The 23,983-nt window shown below is 39.4% G+C and overlaps 1 protein-coding gene across 4 annotated transcripts in view; it reads left to right on the top strand.

Annotated features, from left to right (window-relative positions):
• Positions 1-21,230, top strand: part of IDE (insulin degrading enzyme) — a 125,243-nt gene extending 104,013 nt beyond the window's left edge. For all 4 annotated transcript variants that reach the window (XM_036921942.2, XM_036921848.2, XM_036922112.2 and 1 more), the window contains exons 18-25: positions 4,126-4,217; positions 5,225-5,336; positions 8,602-8,769; positions 11,554-11,826; positions 12,834-12,895; positions 17,481-17,553; positions 18,251-18,318; positions 18,953-21,230. In XM_036921942.2, the coding sequence (XP_036777837.1) occupies positions 4,126-4,217; positions 5,225-5,336; positions 8,602-8,769; positions 11,554-11,826; positions 12,834-12,895; positions 17,481-17,553; positions 18,251-18,318; positions 18,953-19,048 (944 nt within the window). In that variant the 3' untranslated portion in view covers positions 19,049-21,230. The remainder of the gene's footprint in view (positions 1-4,125; positions 4,218-5,224; positions 5,337-8,601; positions 8,770-11,553; positions 11,827-12,833; positions 12,896-17,480; positions 17,554-18,250; positions 18,319-18,952) is intronic.
• The last annotated feature ends 2,753 nt before the right edge of the window (positions 21,231-23,983 follow it).

Below are 23,983 nucleotides of genomic sequence, written 5' to 3'. Positions count from 1 at the left end.
GTGAGTCTCTTGTAAGCAGCATATAGATGGGTCTTGCTTTTTCATCCATTCTTTTCCTCTGTGTCCTTTGATTGGTGCATTCAGTCCATTTACATTTAGGGTGATTATTGAAAGATATGTACTCATTGCCATTGCAGGCTTTAGATTCGTGGTTACCAAAGGTTCAAGGTTAGCTTCTTTAGTATCTTACTCTCTAACTTAACTTGCTTATTGAGCTATTATAAACACTGTCTGATGATTCTTTACTTCTCTCCCTTCTTATTCCTCCTCCATTCTTTATATGTTGGGTGTTTTATTCTGTGCTCTTTTGTGTTTCCTTTAGCTGCTTTTGTGGGTAGTTGATTTCATTTTTGCCTTTAGTTAATATTTGGTTGGTCTGCTTTCTTTGCTGTGATTTTATTTTCTCTGGTGACATCTGTTTAGCCTTAGGAGTACTCCCATCTAGAGCAGTCCCTCTAAAATACCCTGTAGAGGTGGTCTGTGGGAGGCAAATTCCCTCAACTTTTGCTTCTCTGGGAATTGTTTAATCCCTCCTTCATATTTAAATGATCATCGTGCTGGATACAGTATCCTTGGTTCAAGGCCCTTCTGTTACATTGCATTAAATATATCATGCCATTCTCTTCTGGCCTGTAAGGTATCTGTTGAGAAGTCTGATGATAGCCTGATGGGTTTTCCTTTGTAGGTGACCTTTTTCCTCTCTCTAGCTGCCTTTAGAACTCTGTCCTTGTCCTTGATCTTTGCCATTTTAATTATTATGTGTCTTGGTGTTGTCCTCCTTGGGTCCCTTCTGTTGGGAGTTCTGTGTACTTCCTCCCCCAATTTGGGGAAGTTTTCAGCAATTATTTATTCAAATACACTTTCTATCCCTTTTTCTCTCTCTTCTTCTTCTTCTTCTGTAACCCCTATAATGCAGATATTGTTCCTTTTGGATTGGTCACACAGTTCTCTTAATATTGTTTCATTCCTGGAGATCCTTTTATCTCTCTCTGTGTCAGCTTCTATGCGTTCCTGTTCTCTGGTTTCTATTCCATCAATGACATCCATTCTGCTTTTAAATCCTTCCAGAGATTGTTTTATTTCTGTAGTTTCCCTCCCTACTTTGTCGGTTAGCTCTTGTATTTTTCTCTGCAACTCCATCAGTATGGTTATGACCTTTATTTTGAATTCTTTTTCAGGAAGATTGGTTAGGTCTGTCTCTCCAAGCTCCTTCTCAGAGGTTGTCTCTGTGATTTTGATCTGGATCAAATTCTTCTGCCATTTCATGGTGATAGAGGTAGTTGTAGGGAGCTGGCGCATGTGTTGGCTGGGAGAACGTCCCTTCTTGCTAGTTTGTGGCCTTCCTCTCCTGGGAGAACAGCGATCCCTAGTGGCTTGTGCTGGGCATATGCGCACAGATGGGATCTCTGATTCTTGCCCGGGCCGCTGTGAAAGAAGCTCTGCCCTGCTGCTGTGAACGTGGCCGGCCTCAGGCTGCTGCTCCACTGTGGGGTATCCGGGCAGGAGGGGGAACGGGCGGGAGGCTGTTTATTGCCATGAAGGGCCTCCAAGCTGTGCTGCCGTCCAGGGGTTAGGGCACCTGGAGTTCCCCAGCATTCCCAGCTGCTGGGCTGATTGCACCGGGACACTTCCGTCCAGCTGGGGGGTCCCTGTCCCTTTAAGACTTCAAAGGGCACTCGCTTTTCTTTTGTCCCAGGGGTGCTGGCTGCGGGGACCTGCTCGCAGGTATTACTGTTCCATTTCCCTAGTCTCCAGCACACCAGGCACTGTGTGTCTGCGCTCCCAGTGCGGATGGCTAGGGTGGGTGTTTAGCAGTCCTGGGCTCCCCTTCCCTCCCCGCTCTGACTCCTCTCCTCCTGCCAGGAGCTGGGGTGAGGGGTGCGACCTGGGCCACAGCTTGTATCTTACCCCCTTCGTGATGCTCTGGGTTCTCGCAGGTATAGATGTAGTCTGGCTGTTGTCCTGTGTCTTCTGGTCTCTCTTTTAGGAATAGTTGTATTTGTTGTATTTTCAAAAATGTATATGGTTTTGGGAGGAGATTTCCGCTGCTCTACTCACGCTGCCATCTTTGCTCCTCTAGAACAGATGCATTTTTAATCTGGACAGTTAATATGCCTTTCTTTGCAAAATAGTTATGTCACATCCAGTTAATAGTAAAAATTTTAACATTGGAAAAGAAACCTCATAATTGATTTCATATGTGTTTTTATCATTTGGCATGATAAAAAGCAGAGGATTTGGGTATTTTTACCCCTTTGTTATATTCTGGGTCAAAATGAGAATTTTAAGCAGAAAAAGTTCTAAATCTCATAGTCATGTTAAGCCTTTCTAAAATGTTTTATAAAGAGAAAGTCAGCACTTTTTTGGTTGAAATTCTCTGCTCTAGTAAATAGTCATTCTGTTTTGATACCATAGTATCAGTCCTATAGTAAACATTGTTAATTCCCTTCCAATGTCTGTCTTTAAATTTGAACCACTAATCTTAGCATCCATTGTAGCAATTAGTATGGTGTTTTGGCACACTTACACTACAGACATTTGGTGTACACGTGCACACACACACACAGACACACACAGAACACACACAATAATCCAGTAAAGCTAATGTGGCTTAGTCTGGAGACAGCTCAATATGAGAAGCTGGCTCCTCCATGACTCCAAGTTAGGCAGCTCTCCAGGTGCCAGGGTAGCAAGAACCTTACGAGTTCAGTGTGGTGCAACAGAATTTACTGACTGCCTGCTATGTACCAGGCCCTCAACTTCAAGTGCTTCAGATTTAAAAACAAGATCAATTGGTGCGGTTTCTTGGGTCAAGGAGCTCCTGTCTAGTGGTGAAGCGTAAATATAAAGAGATAATTTCTGTCGAGGCAGAGAGAGGAAGTGTGATCTGTGGAGAGTGCTGAGGGGCATAGTGAAGGAGGCTCCAGAGGCAGTGCAGTGGAGTGGACAAGTGAGCACTTTGAAACTCATCAGGCCAAGGCTCAAAGGCCAGCTCTGCAACTTATTAGCTTGTTGACTTCGGACAAGAAACAAATTTTTGAACTTCAGTTTTATCACCTTAAATATAGGGATAATAGTACATACTTTATAAGAAAATACCTATAAAATGTCAGTCCTATAGTAAGCACTTGTTAATTCCCTTCCTATGTCTCTCCTTAAATTTCAGTCACCAATTTTAGCATCCATTGTAGCAATTAGTATGGTGTTCTAATAGAGAAGAGATAGTTTTTCCTTACTGAAGAATTAAATCCATATATGTAAAAGGAATGAGGGAACTAGAAAATCACTATTAGGATGCGGTAAGAATAATTGGTATAGGCAATATCCACCATTGGATGCTAAAATTAGTGGGTAAAAGTTAAGGAAAAACAGGATATTTGTATAGTCTCAAAGTATTCTCCCCCAGGTAAATATTAATTAATTACAATGGAAAAATAGGCATTGATGGGCTGGTGAGTTTTCCTAATTGCTTATAAAGCATACATGAGTTAGTTATAACCAAAAGATTAACATAGCACACTTAATCTACAGATATCTGGCAGACACCATCTTAATCAAGTGATCAATTGATGTTAACATCACCAGTACTACAGCATGTCAGATCCGGTCCCCCCCGATGCGCTGCACTGAGAAAAGCATGTTATCTCTGTGGTGTTCTTCCTAGCACTGCATAAGCCCAATGTAATCATGAGAAAACACCAGATAAACCCTAATAAAGGGTATTCTGTACAATAACTCACCAGTACTCTTCAAATATCTTAAAATCATGAAAGACAAGGAAAGACAGAAACTGTCACAGATTAAGGACACATGGCAACTAAATGCAAGTTGGAATTGTGGGTTAAATCCTAGAACAGAAAAGCAGTATTAGGGGGAAAACTGACATCCACATAATCTGTATTTTAGTTAATAAAATAAAGTATTAAGTATTGTGTCAGTATTAATTTCTTAGTTTTGATCATGTACTATGATTATGAAAGATGTTAGTTAGCCTTAGGGAAAACCAGGTAAAGGGTATAAGGAGCTCCCTGTGCTATTTTTGCAACTCTTCTGTAAGTCTCAAATTATCTCAGATTTTTTTGAAAACCTTGTAGGTAGAGTTCACTATTTCTTCCACCTTTACAGATGTCACCCTTCCTCGCTTGAAGGCCTTCATACCTCAGCTGCTATCACGGCTGCACATTGAAGCTCTTCTCCATGGAAACATAACAAAGCAGGTGCGTAGTTGAGGTTTTAGCAATCTTTTATGGATCGATGCAAGAGATTATTTTTACCCTAGTCTGCCTAAGACTATTAACCACTGTGGTGTGATTATAAGCACATTAGTGTTGACTCAGCCTACTCTAGCTCTTTAGAGAGGGTGTTGGGGAGTAGATGGATCATGACTAACTATAGACCTACTTTTATGGCTGCCTCCTCTGCTTTTGCCTGCCCTGTGCTGTCAGAGGAGGAAATGGGAATAATTATCCCTTCTCTGTGGGACAGTAGGACTATGTAGTGGATAAGAGCAAATGGTGTGGTATCAGCCTGGATTCAAATCCTGACTGTGTCACATACTAGCTGTGTAATCTGAAAATGTATTAACATCTGTACTTAGTTTCCTTCTTTGTAAAATTGGAATTATAAAGATTAAACTAAATAGTACATGCCAGATGTTGAGGCACATGGAAGGCATTCCAGAATTCTCAGGGCAGTCTGTCACAAAAGCCCACACTCCCTACCACTCTCCTACCACTGCCTCCAAAACAATATGCCCAGTGTCAAATGCTAATAGGTGGCAGGGATAGGATTCTTACTAAGGTCAGTTTTATTAAAAATGAAGCCTTATGTTGTTCATTTACCTCCTTTGCTTTGTACTATAACCTCAAGTATCTAGACTAGGATCATTCAGTTGAGACCACCTTTCCATTACTGGACCTTCCCAGCCTTGTCAGTGCCTTTTTCCCAGCATTGAGATCTGGGATAAATGTCTGGGTCTCTGTTTCTCTCCACTCCTGTCTGTTATCTTGACTATACTGCAAACTGGCAAATTCAGTTTTTATTCATTTGAGTAGGATCAAATATATTTAAGATAGAAAAATCCATGTTTATGATAAACTAGGCTAGTTTATTTCACAATAATGATTCCATATTGCATGGCTGCCATCCAATATCCTATTTTTATTTTCACAAACAGGATACATTTGTGTTTTTGTAATGTGTGGTGACCTATCTTTTTCCATAGGCTGCATTAGGAATTATGCAGATGGTTGAAGACACCCTTATTGAACATGCTCATACGAAACCTCTCCTTCCAAGTCAGCTGGTTCGGTATAGAGAAGTTCAGCTCCCTGACAGTAAGTTGAAATCTCTTAACTTTGGTAATGGGGCCTACTTTGACATAATGTTGTAGGTGATTACAGTTGGGTTGAATTCACTTGGATGATAATGTATAATTTTATGGTAAAGATCTACTGGGATCCTCTGCTATTTATAGAAGTATACTTAAAAATAGATAATTCTGCCAGAAAATTCTCTGTATGAGGACTAAAGTGAAATAGGAAATATGCAATTATTTTGAAGATAATGATACTAGAACTGACTCATAATTGAGTGTAGAGGAGTTAGAAGTAAAAATATCTTGATGGTGAAGGATAAAATATAATTTATATATGAAAAATGTAAACTAGAATCATAAGAACTGGTTGGGAGCCCATAGGAGTCTTTGACAAAGAGTTTCAGGGAACTCACAGTTGCAGGTAACAACATGTATTTATTGCATGCACTTTTATAAGGAATTAACATAAAGAATAGATAATGGTGGAGTCTGCAGTGCTGAATTACTTTTTTCTTTTCATTTTTTAAATCCTGTATATTTTTTTATTATTTGAATTTTTGTATATATTGAGCATTATTTTCTTTTTAGTTTAAAAAGTAATAAAAAACCATTGTTCTACAATAGAATCTTTTTATAATTTTTTAATTGGAGTATTGTTGATATACAGTCTTTATTGGTTTCAAGTATATAATACAGTGGTTAAACAGTTACCCACATTATTAAATCCTCACCCCACTAGTGCAGTTACTATCTGTCAACATAGGAAGATGTCACAGAATCATTGACGGTATTTTCCATGCTGTCCTACCATCCCTGTGACCAACTTATATTATGATTGAGCATTTTGTGGCCTTTCATCCCCCTCACCCACCTACCTCAATTCCTCCCCCATGGTAACCACCAGTCACTTCTCAGTGTCTATGAGTCTACTGCTATTTTGCTCATTTATTTTATTTTGTTTTTACATCCCACAAATAAGTGAAATCATATGATTTGTTTTTATCCACCTGGCTTGTTTCACTTAGCATAATACCCTCTAGATCATCCATACTGTTGCAAATGGTAGGATTCTTTTTTATGGCTGAGTAATATTCCATTGTGTATATGTACCACAGCTTTATTCATTCATCTATTGATGGACATGTAGGTTGCTTCCATATCTTGGCTGTTGTAAATAGTGCAATGATTAACATAGGGCTGCATATGTCTTTTTGTTTTCTTTGGGTAAGTTCCTAGGAGTGGAATTACTGGGTCAGATGGTATTTCTATTTTTAGTTTTTTGAGGAACCTCCATGTTGCTTTCCACAATGGTCGTACCAATTTACATTCCCACCAACAGTGTAGGAGGGTTCTCATTTCTCCACACCCTCACCAGCATTTGTTTCTTGTTTTACCAATTAATTTTCCTCCTAATCTCAGCAATAAAAAAAAATAATGTTGAATTTTAGTTTTTTGAGGAACCTCCATAAGCAGTAATTTCTTTTGACATAAAAACTCATTAAGCATTATTTTCAATATTGTTCAAAATTGTTTAGTGAAAAAATATATTAGACCAGGGATGAGAAGTTGGTTTTTTTAAAGCCAAACTGAATTATTGGTTGTTCCACATGCATGCATGGACTGTGCTCTTTCAGGTGTATTAACTCCCTCGCTCTCCCTCTTCCTCATGAACCTATGTCTATACCCTGTTCATCTTTCCAGGCCCATCTTGTAAGTCATATGTTCCACTAAACTCTTTCTAAGACATCCAGATAGAAGTAATGACTTTGTTTTCTGACCTCCCAGCAGTTTTTATGAACCTTTACATATTTAATCTACTCAGCATTTCTTCTCTTACTGGAATTGAAGTACATCTCCATCTCCTGACTATATATTTCTTAAGGCTGGGGGCTGTGTCTGGCTCATCTGAGTGGCTACTAAAGCAACTCTCAGAGGATTGCCTTGGGATATCATTGTTGAAGGCTCAAAGATACTCAAGCACAGCTCTTCTGTTCTGCATGACCACTCAACACAGACCTCGTGATGGTTCATTTCAAACTTCTGCTAGTTTGTTCCTCAGTCACTGCATGTGGCAGAGAGCAAGCAAGAGTCAGGATCTGCCTTTGAAAACCCATATCACTGTGGTCAGCAGACATAGCGAGGCGAGTCTAGAAACAAAATTGCATCAGACCTCTTTTTATTACACTTCCTGCTTTCTTTCTCTCCTAGAACCCTATCTCTTTTGTTTCCCATGCACCCCCTGCAAATTGCCCAGTGCTCAAAACTATAAGAAAAGGCTGGAAATGTGTGTGTTGCAGGGGTGGGTAACTTACCCCTTCCTCTTCTGATAAAAGGGGACTTAGTGCTCTAGTATATGACCAGAAAGTTTGACTGTTGGTCAAACTTGGACTGGTCAGAAAGTGAGATAAGTGCCATACAACTCCAGACTTCTCTGCCTCCCTTCCCTGTTGATGTCTAAGTTAGCATCTATAGGAGTGAGCAAACATATCATAAACACTGTGTCTGAGAAACTTTATTCATGAGTCTTATATAATACTAAATAAATACACACTGTGTATTTGCTTCATCACATTTATTGTTCATGAAATAAGGTTATCAGGTCATAAAGCGTGACCATCTCTTCATAACTTTGATGAAACATCTGATCGACACATCTGAGTTTTAGTCTTAGCTCTCCACCTTTCCCATTTGGGTCCTTGGACAAGCCACCCCACTCCTCAGGGCCTCAGTCCTCATCTCTGAAGTGAGGTGTTAGGTTAAGTTATTGCTAAGCTTTGCACACATTTGTGTAAATTTGTGAAATGATCTTCAGTGTGGGTGTTGGTAAACAATGTTGAGATTAAAATGCTAAACAAATGCAAGGTAATAAAGGCACAGCTAGTAATTTTTAGAAGTTGTTTTCTATGGTTATTGCAACATAAGCAGTCTTTCTGTTGCAGTTCTTGTATGTATTAGCTAGTTCTAATCAAGTGCATATACTAAATTGTACACTTTTAACTATGGATCTCATTTAGCATTAACACGTAGTCATAATAATGGGTCTTTTATAAATTGTTTGCCCTTTAAATTCAGTGAATGTTTATTAAGGGCCTCCCAAGTATAGATTGCTGTATTAGGATTCCCTTAGGTAAGTTAATTGAGTTTCACATTCTTAATAAATTAATTGTACTTTGGAATTGCTGAAAAACATCAGTCGAATTGAATAACTTTAAAAAACCAGACAAAATATTGACTTTGTTAAACTAAATAATTTTGAACCTGTTGCTCTTTTTGAAACTTTCTAGGAGGATGGTTTGTTTATCAGCAGAGGAATGAAGTTCACAATAACTGTGGCATTGAAATATACTACCAAACAGACATGCAGAGCACCTCGGAGAATATGTTTCTAGAGCTTTTCTGTCAGATCATCTCTGAGCCTTGCTTCAACACCTTGCGCACCAAGGAGCAGCTGGGTGAGTGGGAAGTGGGGAACAGTAGGATACCATAGACCTGGAGAAGCAACCTTTGTCCTCAGAATGTATTCTACACATGGACATTACCCTTCAAGGGTACTTCCTGGCATGTTGCTGTGTTTAGAAAGACTTGTGAAAATCTTGTTTGTAGGGAATCCACTTCTAAAGGATAAGCAGTTAGTATCATAGGGATATTAAAGCAGTTCTTTAAAGAGATGACACTGTTTACATTACCTACATGTCAATGGTGAAGACATATTGGGTAGAGGGAGAGGATGCTAAGGGCAGGTTATTTATTATGGGTAGCAAGGTGGGAAGCAAGCCATCCAGGGAAGCTAAAATCCACTAACTTTGGGGTTCCCTCAAGCAGATATTATCTCTTACTCATCTTTGTGCCTTCCAAGACTGGGGCACATAGAAGGTACTCTGTGTTTGTTGAGGAAATGCTGCAGGCAGAGTTGCAGGCACTGTTTAAAATAAGTCTTGGAGATCCTGGCAGGGGATCAGTGAGAAAAGAAGGAAGCCCCAGTAATGACTGGGAGGAACCTATGAAAAAGGATTTGGTGGGTCTCTCCAAGTACCTTTATTTTTTAAACAATTACTGTGGTAGGTGGGGGACATCGAAAACAGATAAGCAACAAATGGTCCTTCCCTTCAAGAAGCTCATAGTCTAATGAGGAAGGCAGACCTGAAAAGGAATAATTATACTACAGTGTAGTAAATACTACTGAGTGTTCAAACTCTAATGGCTGTGCTGAAGACAGTGGCTTTCTCAGACATCGGACCCAAGGACACCACAGCTCTCAGAGGTGTGATTCAGGGCAGAGCAGCTGAAGGGCGCAAGCTGCGAGCTCGGTTTAGAGAAGACGTTGAACGGAGGTAGTGCGTGGGCTCACAAGGCGACCGTGGATGTATGATCTTCAATTATTTGGTCTCTAGAGATGAGCATTCTGAGTAGAGTTGGTTCAGGAAAGGATTATTCCTGAACAGTAGAGCCAAGTTCACATGAGGAACTTGGTTGTTAAAGGGAACAGGTGAAACAATGGTTTGGGGTTGAAAAAATAAGCCCAATATCTCTACGGGATGGGAATCACTTTAACATTGATTGAAGGCAATTAACTAGCAGACAGTGAGGCATTTTGGGGTGAGTTTGAATGATGAAGAGTGGGGTTTTTTTGTTTTGTTTTGTTTTGTTTTGTTTTTGTTTGTTTTTGTTTTTTTGTTTTTTTTTTATTTTAAATAATTATTTTTTATTGAAGGGTAGTTGACGCACATTATTACATTACATTAGTTTCAAGTGTACAACACAGTGGTAGAACATTTATATACATAATTCGAGGTTCCAGCTATCACCCTACCAAGCTGTTACAATATCTTGACTATATTCCTTATGCTATACATTACATCCCGGTTACTTATTTATTTTACCATTGGAAGTCCTTTTTTTTTGTGAGGGCATCTCTCATATTTATTGATCAAATGGTTGTTAACGACAATAAAATTCTGTATAGGGGAGTCAATGCTCAATGCACAATCATTAATCCACCACAAGCCTAATTTTCGTCAGTCTCCAATCTTCTGAAGCATAACAAACAAGTTCTTACATGGAGAACAAATTCTTACATAATGAATAAGTTACATAGTGAACAGTACAAGGGCAGTCATCACAGAAACTTTCAGTTTTGCTCATGCATTATGAACTCTAAACAGTCAGTTCAAATATGAATACTCATTTGGTTTTTATACTTGATTTATATGTGGATACCACATTTCTCTCTTTATTATTATTATTTTTAATAAAATGCTGAAGTGGTAGGTAGATACAAGATAAAGGTAGAAAACATAGTTTAGTGTTGTAAGAGAGCACATGTAGATGATCAGGTGTGTGCCTGTAGACTATGTGTTAATCCAAGCTAGACAAGGGCAATAAAACATCCACGTATGCAGAAGATTTCTCTCAGAACAGGGGGGGTGAGGTTCTAAGCCTCACCTCTGTTGATCCCCAATTTCTCACCTGATGGCCCCCCTGCGACTGTGCCTGTCTTAGGTTGTTCCTCCCTTGAGGAATCTTACCCGTCTCTGGCTAACCAGTCATCTTCCGGGGCCATACAGGGAAATGTGAAGTTGGTAGGTGAGAGAGAAGCCTTATTGTTTGAAAAGGTTAGCTTTTTACTTCTTTGCATATTTATGCCCTGTGGCTTCTATGCCCAGCATTTGTCTTGAGGTATCTTTACCATTTGGAAGAATTATGATACTCGGTAAATTTGATACGAGGCACGAATTCTATTTAAGGGTTGTAATTAGGAAGGAAGAAGAAAAGCTATAGAAGTAGCAGGCGGAAGAAAACATGGGAAGATTGATTATTTCTTTGGCATATCTTCTTTGTTTTGTTTTGTTTTTTAAGAAGAAAGTTATCTCCAACTTCCTAACTATTCTTCAGAGAGCTCTTTAACTCTGTCCTTAGGAACTGAGGACAACTTAATTGCTCATATTTCTTTGGAGGTAAATAATATAAATCCCTAAAGTAGATTTTATTTGCTTTGACAGGATAATTTTTGAAAGATTAAAAGTGATCTGAGTCTCATTATAGCATCTTACTACGCTGATGGACGGTGACTGCAGTGTGGTGGGGAGGAACTTGATAATACGGGTGAATGTTGAAACCACAGTGTTGTTCATGTGAAACCCTCATAAGATTGTATATCAATACCTTAATTTTAAAAAAAAAAAGGTACTCTGAGTCTCAAATGCCAAAGTCCTGACTGGCTGGTGTTTATGTTTTAGGCTATATCGTTTTCAGTGGGCCACGTCGAGCCAATGGCATCCAGGGCTTAAGATTCATTATCCAGTCAGAAAAGCCACCTCACTACCTGGAAAGCAGAGTGGAAGCTTTCTTAATTACCATGGAGAAGTCCATAGAAGACATGACAGAAGAGGCCTTCCAAAAACACATCCAAGCATTAGCAATTCGTCGACTAGATAAACCAAAGAAACTGTCTGCAGAGTGTGCTAAGTACTGGGGAGAAATCATCTCCCAGCAGTACAATTTTGACAGAGGTAAGGCCAAGCTGGGGCGCCAGCATTTGTGGGACGTAAGTGTAACATCTGGGTACATGGAGGGCGTTCTACCAAAATGGTGTTCATTTTGTGGGGGATGTTCCACTACTGATTTGGGAGGGGAATGCACCACTTCTAAAGAACTGTTACTTAGAACAACAATTTCCTATTATTTATCTTTTTTTATTCTCAAAAACTAGAGCTGATCTACCTGTGTCTCATAGTAATGCTCTAATAATAAATCTAATTTCACTTTCTGTGATCAATCAGTGTGCCCCTGAGGCTCTGAGCACAGATCTGTAGTATCTATTTCCCATAACACCAAAAAAAAGGACAGATTTGCAAATTGGACTGTCCTGAGGCAGAGGCTGCCCTGGAGGCACAAGGGATCAAACATTTGCTCTGAGGGGTCTCCAAAAATGTGTCAGTGTTTTTAGGTCTAGGAGCACTGTGCTCCCAGAAGTCTCCTGTTGATCTGTCTCCTTTTGCCTTCCTTCGGGAGCAGAGGTTAACCATGGAGCACACTAAGCTACACTGGACGTCAGGATACTAGCAAGCCAGTCTTGGCCAGGTTACCTTTTTTGGGCCTCCATTTCCTCATCTGTAATTTCTCCGGAAGTTAGATTCACTATTAATGATAATAGTACCTACCATTTATTGAGCATTTGCCACATGCCTAGCATCATGTTACTGTCATTTATCATATCCCTTTGTTCTCACTACAGCCCCATTAAATAATAATTATCCCCAATTTCCAGATGAGGAAACTGAGGCTTAGAAAACTTGAAGTGACTAGCCCAAGATCCAGCCGCTCATGAGTAGAGAGCCATGATATATCCTTACTTTTTACTTGAAATTTATTCCCTAACTACTTGCAGGAGTAGGTGATCACTTAAAAACATGAATATTTAAGAGCATTGGAGTAAAGTATATTGTCATTTAGTGTAGTATTCTGGGCTACTTAAAATAGGAAATATTAGTAAATTATTGTTTGATTACTTTTTCAGATAATACAGAAGTTGCTTATTTAAAGACACTTAGCAAGGAAGATATCATCAAATTCTATAAGGTAAATTGAATTTGTACATTTAGATTTTTGGCTGATAAGGAAATAGTAAATGTGCTATGTTGTGTGTTGCTGCTTTGAATCCATTCAGGCATGATTTGTGAAAGCATTTTTATGGATGTAAGTATTTTGGACACATACTACTATTGGAAAGAACAGGCACAGTTCATATTGAATGCAGTACTGTTCTCATCGCCGTCTGGACCAGGGACTGTGGTGGCCCTTCCAGGCCTACTTTTGTTTCTTCTCTCTGTTCACCACCCCACCCCCACAATGAACATTGCTGAGCTTGTTCTGTGGAAGGAAGAGCAGAGAACTCCTTTTTGAGAGTTAGATTATTTTCCAGGCTCTGACAACTAGGAATTGTCCTCACCCACTTAGGTGCCACCGTGGCTGTTTTTATTTTTATTTTTTACTTAAGGTATCATTGATATACACTCTTATGAAGGTTTCACATGAAAAACTATGTAGTTACTACATTCACCCATATTATTGAGATCCCCCATACCCCATTGCAGTCACTGTCCATCAGTGTAGTAAGATGCCACAGAGTCACTACTTCTCTTCTCTGTGCTACACTGTCTTCCCCATAATCCCCCACACACACCATGTGTGCCAATCATAAACCCCCTCAATCCCCTTCTCCCTCCCTTCCCACCCACCCTCCCCTTTGGTAACCATTAGTCCCTTCGTGGAGTCTGGGCTATTTTGTTCCTTCAGTTTTGCTTCATTGTTATACTCCACAAATGAGAGAAATAATTTGGTACTTGTCCTTGTCTGCCTGACTTATTTCACTGAGCATAATACCCTCTAGATCATCCATATTGTTGCAAATGGCAGGATTCTTTTTTATGGCTGAATAGTATTCCATTGTGTATATGTACCACATCTTTATCCATTCATCCACTGATGGACACTTAGGTTGCTTCCATATCTTAGCTATTGTAAATAGTGCTGCGATAAACATTGGGGTGCTTATGTCTTTTTGAATCTGAGAAATTGTATTCTTTGGGTAAATTCCTAGGACTGGAAATCCCAGGTCAAATGGTATTTCTACTTTTATTTTTTGAGGAACCTCCATATTGCTTTCCACAATGGTTAAACTAGTTTACATTCCCACCAGCAGTGTAGGAGGTGGGAATTTCTCCACATCCTCGCCAGCATTTGTTGTTCCTAGTCTTTTTGATGTTGTGTGGCTGCATTTTAAAATAAATGATTGCTCACCTTTGAACTGTGTTGAGAGTTCTTATGAGATTTGAATGCCTGTGCTCATTGAGATTGTATTTCATGAGAAAAGAGAGGAGAGGTACCATCATTAAAGTTTTCCTAGTATAGCTTTAAGAGGTTTGTACATCTAAACTTTTCCCACCTATAGCAAAAATTTTCAGAAGGTATATAATGTGTAATAAGCATGCTAAGTACAGAAATTAAAGCTTTGTGCTGCAGTAGAGTTCTACTTTTAAAAAGTGTTATATATATTCTTCGCAATGTATTAGGGCCTTTAAATTTTTTGTAAAATACTTTAATACCTATTTTGGAGGACAAGGGGCAAAATTTATACTCTGTGATTATAGCACCTTAGAATTGTACCCTGTCTAGTGTTCCAGCCAGTCCCCTGGTTTGTATTCGAAGTATTAGGAGCTAGTTCTTTGGCCAGGAACTGCTCGCACCCTATGCAGACTTCACTTTGAGAGGGGTATCATCTGCTTTACAGTGTCATTTTTCAGGGATGTATTATAGCTGCCAATACAAGAGACAGTACTTACAGTTCTCATTAGATTCATTTTGTGAAATTAATTGTACAGTGAAAGCTAAACACATTTTTCTCCTTTATTAGAATTTTCATTGCCCAGCTGTCTAGGGTGGCTGGGCAGGTTATTTTCTTTACCTCGTGGCTCCCTTTGCTTTGTGTAGAGGAAGACAGGAGTCTCATCTAACTACTCTTGCCCTTTTGCAGTAATGGTGTATACAAACGTATATACTTTGATGGGAGGTTAGCTATGCGCTTGTGGAGCAAGGGGCATATGGAAAATCTGTACCTTCCACCTAAATTATGACATGAACCTAAAATTGCTTTAAAAAATGAAGTCTGTTTAAAAAATATGTGTATGCATATAAATTTTTTTCTAGTAGAAAATAAAAAAACAATTGTGACCTGAAATATAACCCCCAGTCATCTTTGTATGCAGGAAGAGAGAGCCACATTAGGACCGGGAGAGCAGAGTTAGGCGTAGGAGCCATGCTCAGGGCACAGCCGCTGCTCAGCTGCCCAGCTGTCTAGGGTGCCCTGAGAGCTGCCAGCGTCACTCAGGATCTCACCCTCTTGAAGTTTATTTCACCTCTTAGGCAGCAGCAGGAGCATGTGTAGCCTCTGAGTAAAGACCCGAGACTCAGCCCCATCACCATCTAGCTAGCTCTCTACCCTTGGCCAACTTACTTAAGTGTTTAAGCCTCAGTTTCCAAATTTACAAAATAGAGATTAATTGGAATATTAATTGAAATGAAATAGGTAAAGTGATTAGCACTAAGGAACATTTAATAAATGATCTATATTTTTATTACCCTTTATTAGTAATACTCAGTCCCAGTGTTTTTAAATGTTTTAATCAGAATAATTTAAATCAGAAATAGGACAATGCTTCTTGTCCTATTTTATTTGTTATAAAATAAGTTTTTAGTGTGTTTATTTGCTGCTTAAGACTGTTACCAACTCTTCTCAATTGCCTGCAAAAAATGGTGATTGTGTTCAACTTTTTGGTTTCTGAGATATTATTTTAAGGTGTTATTAGTTAATGGGTGTTCAGAAAGAATGATGTCCTAATATAAGTTACGCTGTAGTATTTCCAGAAGAAATGAAGATTTTTTCTTTCTTTCTAGAAATTCTATTACTCATTTGAAATTACAAGTAGTACCTGATTATCGAATTTGTGAAAATAGCAGTTATAAGACTGAGTCTTTCTTGTCCTAAAAACTGAGAGTTTTTATTACCATGGTAAGGCTAAATCTATAAGACATTCACCCTAGCTGTGTTCCTTGGTACACTAGTGTTCTACAAAATATTAACAGGGGCATCTAGGAAAAAGGGTTCACAAGCATACAAGTTTGGGAAAGACTATATACTCTTTATTCCTATTCTTGGAGAATCATAGAGTGTGTTTAAAAAGTTAAAAGTTCTAAGAAGCCCACAGTAAAGACTTCTTTAGCCTGCATTGGTTTAATTTTTGATTAGCAAAACATATATTTTCTAAACTGATAGCACAGTGGACCCTTGTTTTGCACAGCTTATCTGTAAATATCTGTTGGGACTCCACCATCCTCAGAATACAGCTTGCAAAAAACTGAGGTTGGTTGGTTGGCTTTCAGAAAAATGCAGATTGTCCAGAGTTGGTCAGGAAATCGAGAACAGTCTGAAAGTGAAGAGGATATTGTACTCTCTACTGATGCAGGTGGATAAGAGGGCAATGAAGGTTTGGGTGAAAAGGAATCAACAATAATAGATTTTTGGAAGCAAAGTTTTTTACTCCAGTAAGTAAGAAGTTCGTAGGTGAGGTACTGCATATTAATGGAGGCAGGCCTGGGCTGAGCCCCTGAAAGAGGCTGGAGAAGCCAGAGCAGGCCTGTGGGAGAACCTGGCTGTTCTGCAGGTTGGAGGAAGCCCTAGTCAAGTTTGTTGTGCAACATTAACAGAGCTTCCATTATAGCTGCACAGGACCAAGCTTCCAGTAACTGCTCCATAAGTAATTGTTGATTTGGCTTTGTGGATGCTTTCTCACTTTAAGGACATAAAACATTATTTATGGCTGAGGCATCAGGGGAAGCTTCATCACAGCTTGTGTTTATCCTTTGAAAAACAAGAAAGGAAAAGGTGAATACACTTTCTTACAGGATCTGTCTGCCATCCGACCAGTCCTGGTCGTAATGGTGGCAATCAAGAAGAATTCCTCCCAGTATCTTGGTGGGATGGGGAGAAAAAGCAGGCCTCACTTCTGACACTAACACTTACAAGCTGCGTGACTTCAAGTCATTGCACCTCCCTGTGTCGTAGAGTGTGTGTCTCTAAAACAGGATCATCATGATGCTTGGCCTACAGAGAACCAAGCGAGCTAACATAGCAGAGTGCCTGATACAAGGCAGGACCCAGTCAACGTAGTTCCCTTTCTCTCTCGCTCTGGCAGAATCTGAGAAGGTTCTTAGAGGAGAAGGCATTGTGGCCATCCCTTGACTAAGCCCACGCCCTTGCCCCTGCAGACACCAAAGATCACTTGGTGCAGCCCTGCACCACCGCTGACGAGCACGAGGCTGGGTGTTCAGTCCCAGCCTGGTAATCACTAGCCGTAGGAGTTTGAGAACATCACTTAATCCCCTTGGACTCAGTGTTCTCATCTGTAAGATGGGGTTAAGAATAATTCTTGCCTACCCTACCTAATCTTCATAGAGTTTAAATGAAATGCTCTGAGGGGAGAGAAAGGGAAACATCTTTTCTGTTTCTGGCTATAAAAGAGCTGATTCTTTGGAGTCATAAGAGAGCACCTCATTTTAAGTTCTTTAGTAGGGCAAAAAAGGTGACCTTGCTATTCTTTCTGCCTAGGAGATGCTGGCAGTAGATGCCCCAAGGAGACACAAGGTGTCCGTCCATGTTCTTGCCAGGGAAATGGATTCTTGTAAGTATTTTGAATACTGACTTTTTTTAAGTGTGTTTTTAGATACACGATGGTCATACCTTGACATAGCCATGTGCCTTATAGAGCATTAAAACGTAAAGGGTCACAGATGAAGATAGGGATTGCTTTATCAAAGTAAAGTAAAATTAAAAATAGAAAAGGGGAAATGAGGCAGTGCAAGAAAGAGCCAACACCAGGGGTAACAAGGCCCAGCTGGCCACAGCTTTATAAGAAAAGGCACCTAGTTGCTGGTCGGACATCTTCAAAGAAGCTGTATGGAGCCACTGTCTGTGGGGAAGAAGGGTAAGCAATTTATCTGCTCAGTCTTCCCATCTCCTACCTCTGACTGGACAAGGTTTGCCCCACCGTCATTAACTCTCCTGCCTTCTACATTGTTTTACTGAGTCCTTGAGTGTGGCCAGAGTTTCAGGGTCCCTTGAGCTCAGACCTGGGCACTAAAGCTGTTGTGGACAAGGCTTTGTAACCATAGTAGCATCATGAACCACACTGGAGACATTCCAGGTAGGAGGCAGGACAAGCAGTCAAGGCCTTGGGGAGCAGGCAGCCTGAGAGGACCCATAAACTGGGCCTAGTAGTTCCTTAATGAGCTGAGTTTGGTTTTGATTTTTTTTTTTTAAGTTGCTGTTTGTGTGCTAGCATCACTAAATGCAAAGCACTAAAGGTCATTTTCTTACAGGTCCTGTGGTTGGAGAGTTCCCCTGTCAAAATGATATAAATTTGTCACAAGCACCAGCATTGCCACAAGTAAGAAATATAAATGTCACATCAGATCGCACTGTCAGACGACTTCCTCCTTAGACCTAGAGGTTTTAGGTCACCTGGTATTTGAGCCTCTGGATTAGGTTCCCCGTGAAGGCCAGGCCAGCATTCTCACTGATAGCACACTGTGCTCATACCCTTTCCAGCTGCAGAGAGACACAGCCTCTGCCCTGGTCTGCCTTGGCTTGAACAGTTGTGTTGCTCCGCAATGAGTTGCCTCCAGCCACATGTGTCCCCAGCCCCTTCCACAGCACCTGCATATTTTAATCATCTAGAAAGGTTGGCATTTACTTGGAGCAGAAGGAAACTGGCAGTGTGTAACTGGGCCTTTGTTGTGTGGGCTCTGCCACTCTGCTGAAGCCTTGATGCTGAGCCTTGGTTTGCCAGCCCTTGTGTGCCCAGGTGAAAGCCAGGAATCTTCTTTCTGGCCAGTGTCACACTGGGGACACTCACCGTAGGTTTGCATAGACCCTCTGGCCCTACAGATCCAGGAAGAAAGATCAGATCATCATATATGAGGTAGAAACTAGTGTGTATGCCAAAAGAAAAAAATGCTGACATCCTGTTCAATCTGCTTTTTAAGCCAACTACACTAAAAGAAAACCTTTTTTCTTTGCAGCCTGAAGTGATTCAGAACATGACTGAGTTCAAGCGTGGTTTGCCACTATTTCCCCTTGTGAAACCACATATTAACTTCATGGCTGCAAAACTCTGAAGATTTCCCAAGGATGGGAGTATGCAAATGGATGCATTCCTGAGTCTTCCTGGGGCCAGGAAAATAATCTTGGCCACTTTAATAGTTCTGGGGTCACAATTAGAGAGACAAACAGAAAAAAAGCAGTTGTCAAATGTCATTATGTAGAAATATTAAAAATCTAAAGTAATTAAACTACAGAATCATATAGATGTAGAATATTTTTAAAATACATGCCTCTTAAATATTAAAAAAAAATTTTTTTCATTACTAAGAGAAATTGCCCTTATATAGCAGTACTTAAAATGATGAATGATATTCCTGTAGAAATCTTCCTTCCCTATTCTGTAAAATAGTCACTTGTCAGAAGAAAATACGTTAGCTTTTTTGTAAAAGCCTCCTACGTTGACAGAAAAGGCTATGAAACATTTAGAAAGGTAATAACCTTTTTAAAAATTGATCCTCAAATTTGCTTTCTACCTGATGGTTTTGTGTAAATCAGTGGAGAACATTACATTTGCAGATAATGAACAAAGAAATGTAATTTTCTTTTATTAGTGAAATTGCTGATATAAGGCATGGTTTTAATCTTTTTATAAAATTTGAACATATTTTTTATTCAAACTAGGAAAATGCTGGAAAATCCTAGATCACCCTACTTATTTACAGTGCTAAAGTTACATCGATTTCATCCCAAAGTGAATTTCTCAGGATTACTGTGTTCCTTTTGGTTGAATTGTATTGACATTCTTGTTCTTAGTTGGTTTGCAGTGTTGCATCAGTTTCCCTTTTTCCCATCAACATGTTGCTGTATTTATTTAATAAGTACAAATAGGGTCAACTTCAGATCCCACTGAGTGTGTGACATGCTCTTCCAACATCAGCTGTTATATAAACACCTGTAACTTTTTACTGCCATGAAATGACAGTCAGCATGAATCAAAATATTTGTCCCATGATGAGTCTAAGATTTTAAGTATAAAGCCACCTTTTTGGAGGTATTAAGAAAATAAAGCCTTGGATTCTTAAATAGCGTGATCTCCGTAAGACTCTAAAATCCCTTTTTGCTACCAGTCTAATACTGCCTTAAAGTGTTAAGTTATTTTTTGAATATATAAATATAAACATACAGATGATGACTGGAGTGGACTTTTAAAAAAATATTTTTTTCATGAGATACTATTTTAGATGAAATTGTTACTGTAGATTTAACAGCTGTTTTGAAATATTTACTGTTATTAAAATTCACTTCAAGAGAAATTGCAATATACTTCCACATACAGGCACTAGTAAAAAACAGTAAGTGGCCCTGTCATCCACTAACTCAGGCAGAGTAAATGACATTTTACCTCCATATGAGTTGATTTGCCAGGACTTCTTTCTATAGAGTCAATGTCTTTTCACATCTTTTTAAGTTTTCACATTTGCAGTTTTCACACAAACTAAATTTGGGGCAAGAATGCTGTAATCACAACTGCAGAGGCTGCTTTGGAAAGCGAGCTCCATCTGTCAGATAAATGTGGTGCTGTAACCGTCTTTTTATCGCTACTCTCAAGAGCTTCCTGGTATGAAGCCTGTCTTTGTCCATCAGAAGGTATCCGAGTCATCACTTCCTGCTGGTTTTATGCATTTGTAGACTATGCAGCTTTCCATCAAACTGCAAATATATATGAGAGGGATCTAAAATTAGTCCTGAGTGTTCAAATCACCACTGTAAGAATCAACAATCCACCTACATTTTCTGTGGAAAATTATGTGCTATTGAGTAATTTCTAGCTCTTTAAAAAAAAGCAAATGGGTAAAATTTAACAGTATCATGAGAGTCACATGAAGAAATCTGAAAAGAATCTCATATAGTCTTCCAGGAACTGGTGGTTGTTGTTCAGTGTGTTCCAGCATTGTCTGGTTTCCAGATTGGATCTAGAGCTTCTGTTGGGTCACTCAGGCCTACTAACGGATTCATTTAAATGGATCTAAGCTGCAGTCCATGAGCAATAACAGACTACCCTGAATAATGCTCTTTATGTAGTGCTTAGTAAATGAGATTTGTGAAACACACTAAGTTATTAGTTACCTGTGACTTAAAAAAAAAAAAAAGTCTTCTTTTTGACTAGTTGATGTGGAAGAGAGCATGTGACACAGCCAGTATGGTGGAGTGCTAGGGTAACCCTGTTTACAATAAATCGCCTGAATTTAAACTCTGGAGTTTGTACTTGTATTCTTTTTACAGTTTCCATAGCCAATCCTGAACCTACTTTTCAACACCCTGATTTGACAGTGTACCTTGCCTTCATTGTCATAATGCAGAAAGCAGTGAATTGGGTTTTGTTTGTTTTAAATGTATTTGGGTATGATTTAGTCAAATAAGTGCTGTTAGCACACTTAACTTTGGTAAAATAGTAATCTGATGTGAGAGACTGAACTCCTTGCTATTAGTATTGTCACTGCCCCCAAGATTTGTTTCGGGCATTACAGGGAGGAAAATAAGAATAGGCAGAAAGGCAAAATATTTCTCTTCTCTACAGCTAGTCTTTGCATCTTCTTGCCGCATCTTCAGCAGCAGGTTAAGCAGGTATCTAGTCCAATCCCTAGCCCCTGGCTGCCTGTGAAGATAGTTTTTCAGCTCATGTGAGTGCCAGCCAGCTCAGCCCAGAGGAAATGGCTCAGAACAGTGCACAGCCCACAGAGCCAGCACTGTGCTTGGGGGTGATGCAGCAGCCCTGTCCAGAGCCCCAGAGAAGCCCCAGATTTATGGCTTAGGGCAGTTTTCCCCTCTCAAGGTGCGTGGGGTAGGGGAGCAAGATTATGTGCTACCCTGTTGTATTCTCTGATACCGCGTCTCAGAATGTTCAGGTTTGAAAACCGAAGATTCTCAAGTACTCTTTTTCCTTTTGCAAGGGGGTTCTTGTCCTCCAACCAGATGACCCTTCGATCCCTAGTATTCTGTTCTTCCTGTCAAATGAAGTTCATTGTCCTCTCAGCTTGGACAGTGTACACCCTGTGGTTTCTTACATCAGAGCTTATTGGTAGCACTGAATTACTGCTTTTCTTACCCAAGTCCAACTCCTCGAAGATACAGTAGCATTTTGGAGAGCTCATACCCTAAATTAACATTAACAGACAGTATAGAGCACTTTATAGATTACAGACAACCCTCACAGACGCCTTCCACAGTAGATTTCCCACTGTAATCTTTTGACATGGAAGGATAGTAATAAAATTATCACCATCACCCCAGGTTTTCAAGGTGGAAATAGGCTCAGAAAGGCTAAACAGTTTTTTCAGGGTGGTGCATGAACATAGATTCAAATCTGCACACTGATCTTTAAGCTCTGGTTGTCCCATGTGTATTTCCTGTGATAACAACTACTACGTCCATTAATGTAGAACAAAGAACGGCAGTTGCTTTTACATTTGTATGAAACTACCTTTTTCACATGCACCATCTTAATTAATCTCCCAACCTTTGCCAAATTTGGAGGGAGGAAGATCAGATGTCACAGTCTGTTCACCTCTCCTCCAGGCCACTGTTTCCACTTTACTGGCCTACGTGTGGCCAGTTAACCACCACCACCTGCTGGAATTCCCTCCCTGTTGGGGTTAATCCAGACCCGTGCCTCCTGGCCTGCCCCTTAAGTCAACACAAGCTCTCCTTCCTGTTGTCCTTGGAGTGAGTGATGAGAGTATCTGGAATCCCCAGGAAATTCAGAGGAGTGTGAAGAAGAGTCAAGTTCATCTGTGACCCCATCACTCAGAGACAAACCACATTTGCATTAGGTTTCTTTGCAGTCTCTTCCTGTGCATATAAAATAGGGTCATATATTCCGTGTTGTGGAATTTTCCTTCAATAGTCCACAGTGAGAATTTTCCACATCAATACTCTTGAAAAAAAAGATATTTGTTGTTGGGTGTTTGGTGTCATGTCATTCTGTATTTTCCTTATCACATCCTCTTTGTGGGATATTCAGGGTGTTTTCAAACTTTCATCCATCATAAAACTCCTTGTTCAGAGTATGTGTGTGATTTTCTGATTATTTAAATTGCTGGGTTGTAAAATATGAATCTACCATTACCTTTTCATTTTGAAAAGTTTTAAATCTACAGAAAAGTTATAAAAATAGGAGAGTGAATTCCCAGGACCCTGCACCCTGTGTTCACCAGTTCTATGTTGGCTGCACACTGCCTGCTCCCTCTGTCAAGTAGGTTGCAGACATCATGACTCCTGAATCCTTCAAGTATCTCCTAATAACAAGGTCAGTATGTAGGAAGGAATTGGTCCTCACTGAAAGGGAGATCTGTCCTTTGTCCCCTTTGTCCTTGTTTAGACATTATATATCAGTAAATTGACAACTTAAATAGGTAAATTTCTTAGACACAAATAAACAAAACAGACATGAAAAGAAATAACAAAATTTGAATATTCTCTTATCTGTTTAGGAAATTGAATTACTACCCTTCCCATAAAGAAAATGCCAAGCCCTCTGGGTAATTTTATCAAACATTTAAGGATATTCTACTAATCTTATATAACATTTTGAGAACAGAGGAGAAAACTATTTCTGAGGCCAGCATTATCCTTATACTAAAACTAAGCTATTTCAAGTAAAGAAAGGTCCAAACCTATTACCCTTTTAAAAGTTTCAGAATTCTTTAACAGTATTAGAAATTCAAATCCAGTGGTGTGTAAAAGGGATTTTTTTTAATGCAAGTATTACACCAACCTCACATGATGACAAAGTGGGGTTTTCCCAGGAATTTGAAGTTGGTATAATATTTGAAAATCAATTTGTATTACTTTCCATAGTAATGAAAGAGAAAAAAAACATGCAATCATTTCAATAGTACAGTTAAAAGCATTTTACAAAATTTATGAGAGTTCCAGCAAATGAGGAATAGAAGGGAACCTGCCAACCTAAAAGGAATTTACAAAATACCTACTAATAATATCATATTCAA

This window comes from Manis pentadactyla, chromosome 8 (genome assembly GCF_030020395.1).
Source record: "Manis pentadactyla isolate mManPen7 chromosome 8, mManPen7.hap1, whole genome shotgun sequence".
NCBI lineage: Eukaryota > Metazoa > Chordata > Mammalia > Pholidota > Manidae > Manis > Manis pentadactyla.
The sequence above is the reverse complement of the archived record's forward strand: the minus strand, read 5'-3'. Positions and strand labels throughout refer to the sequence as shown.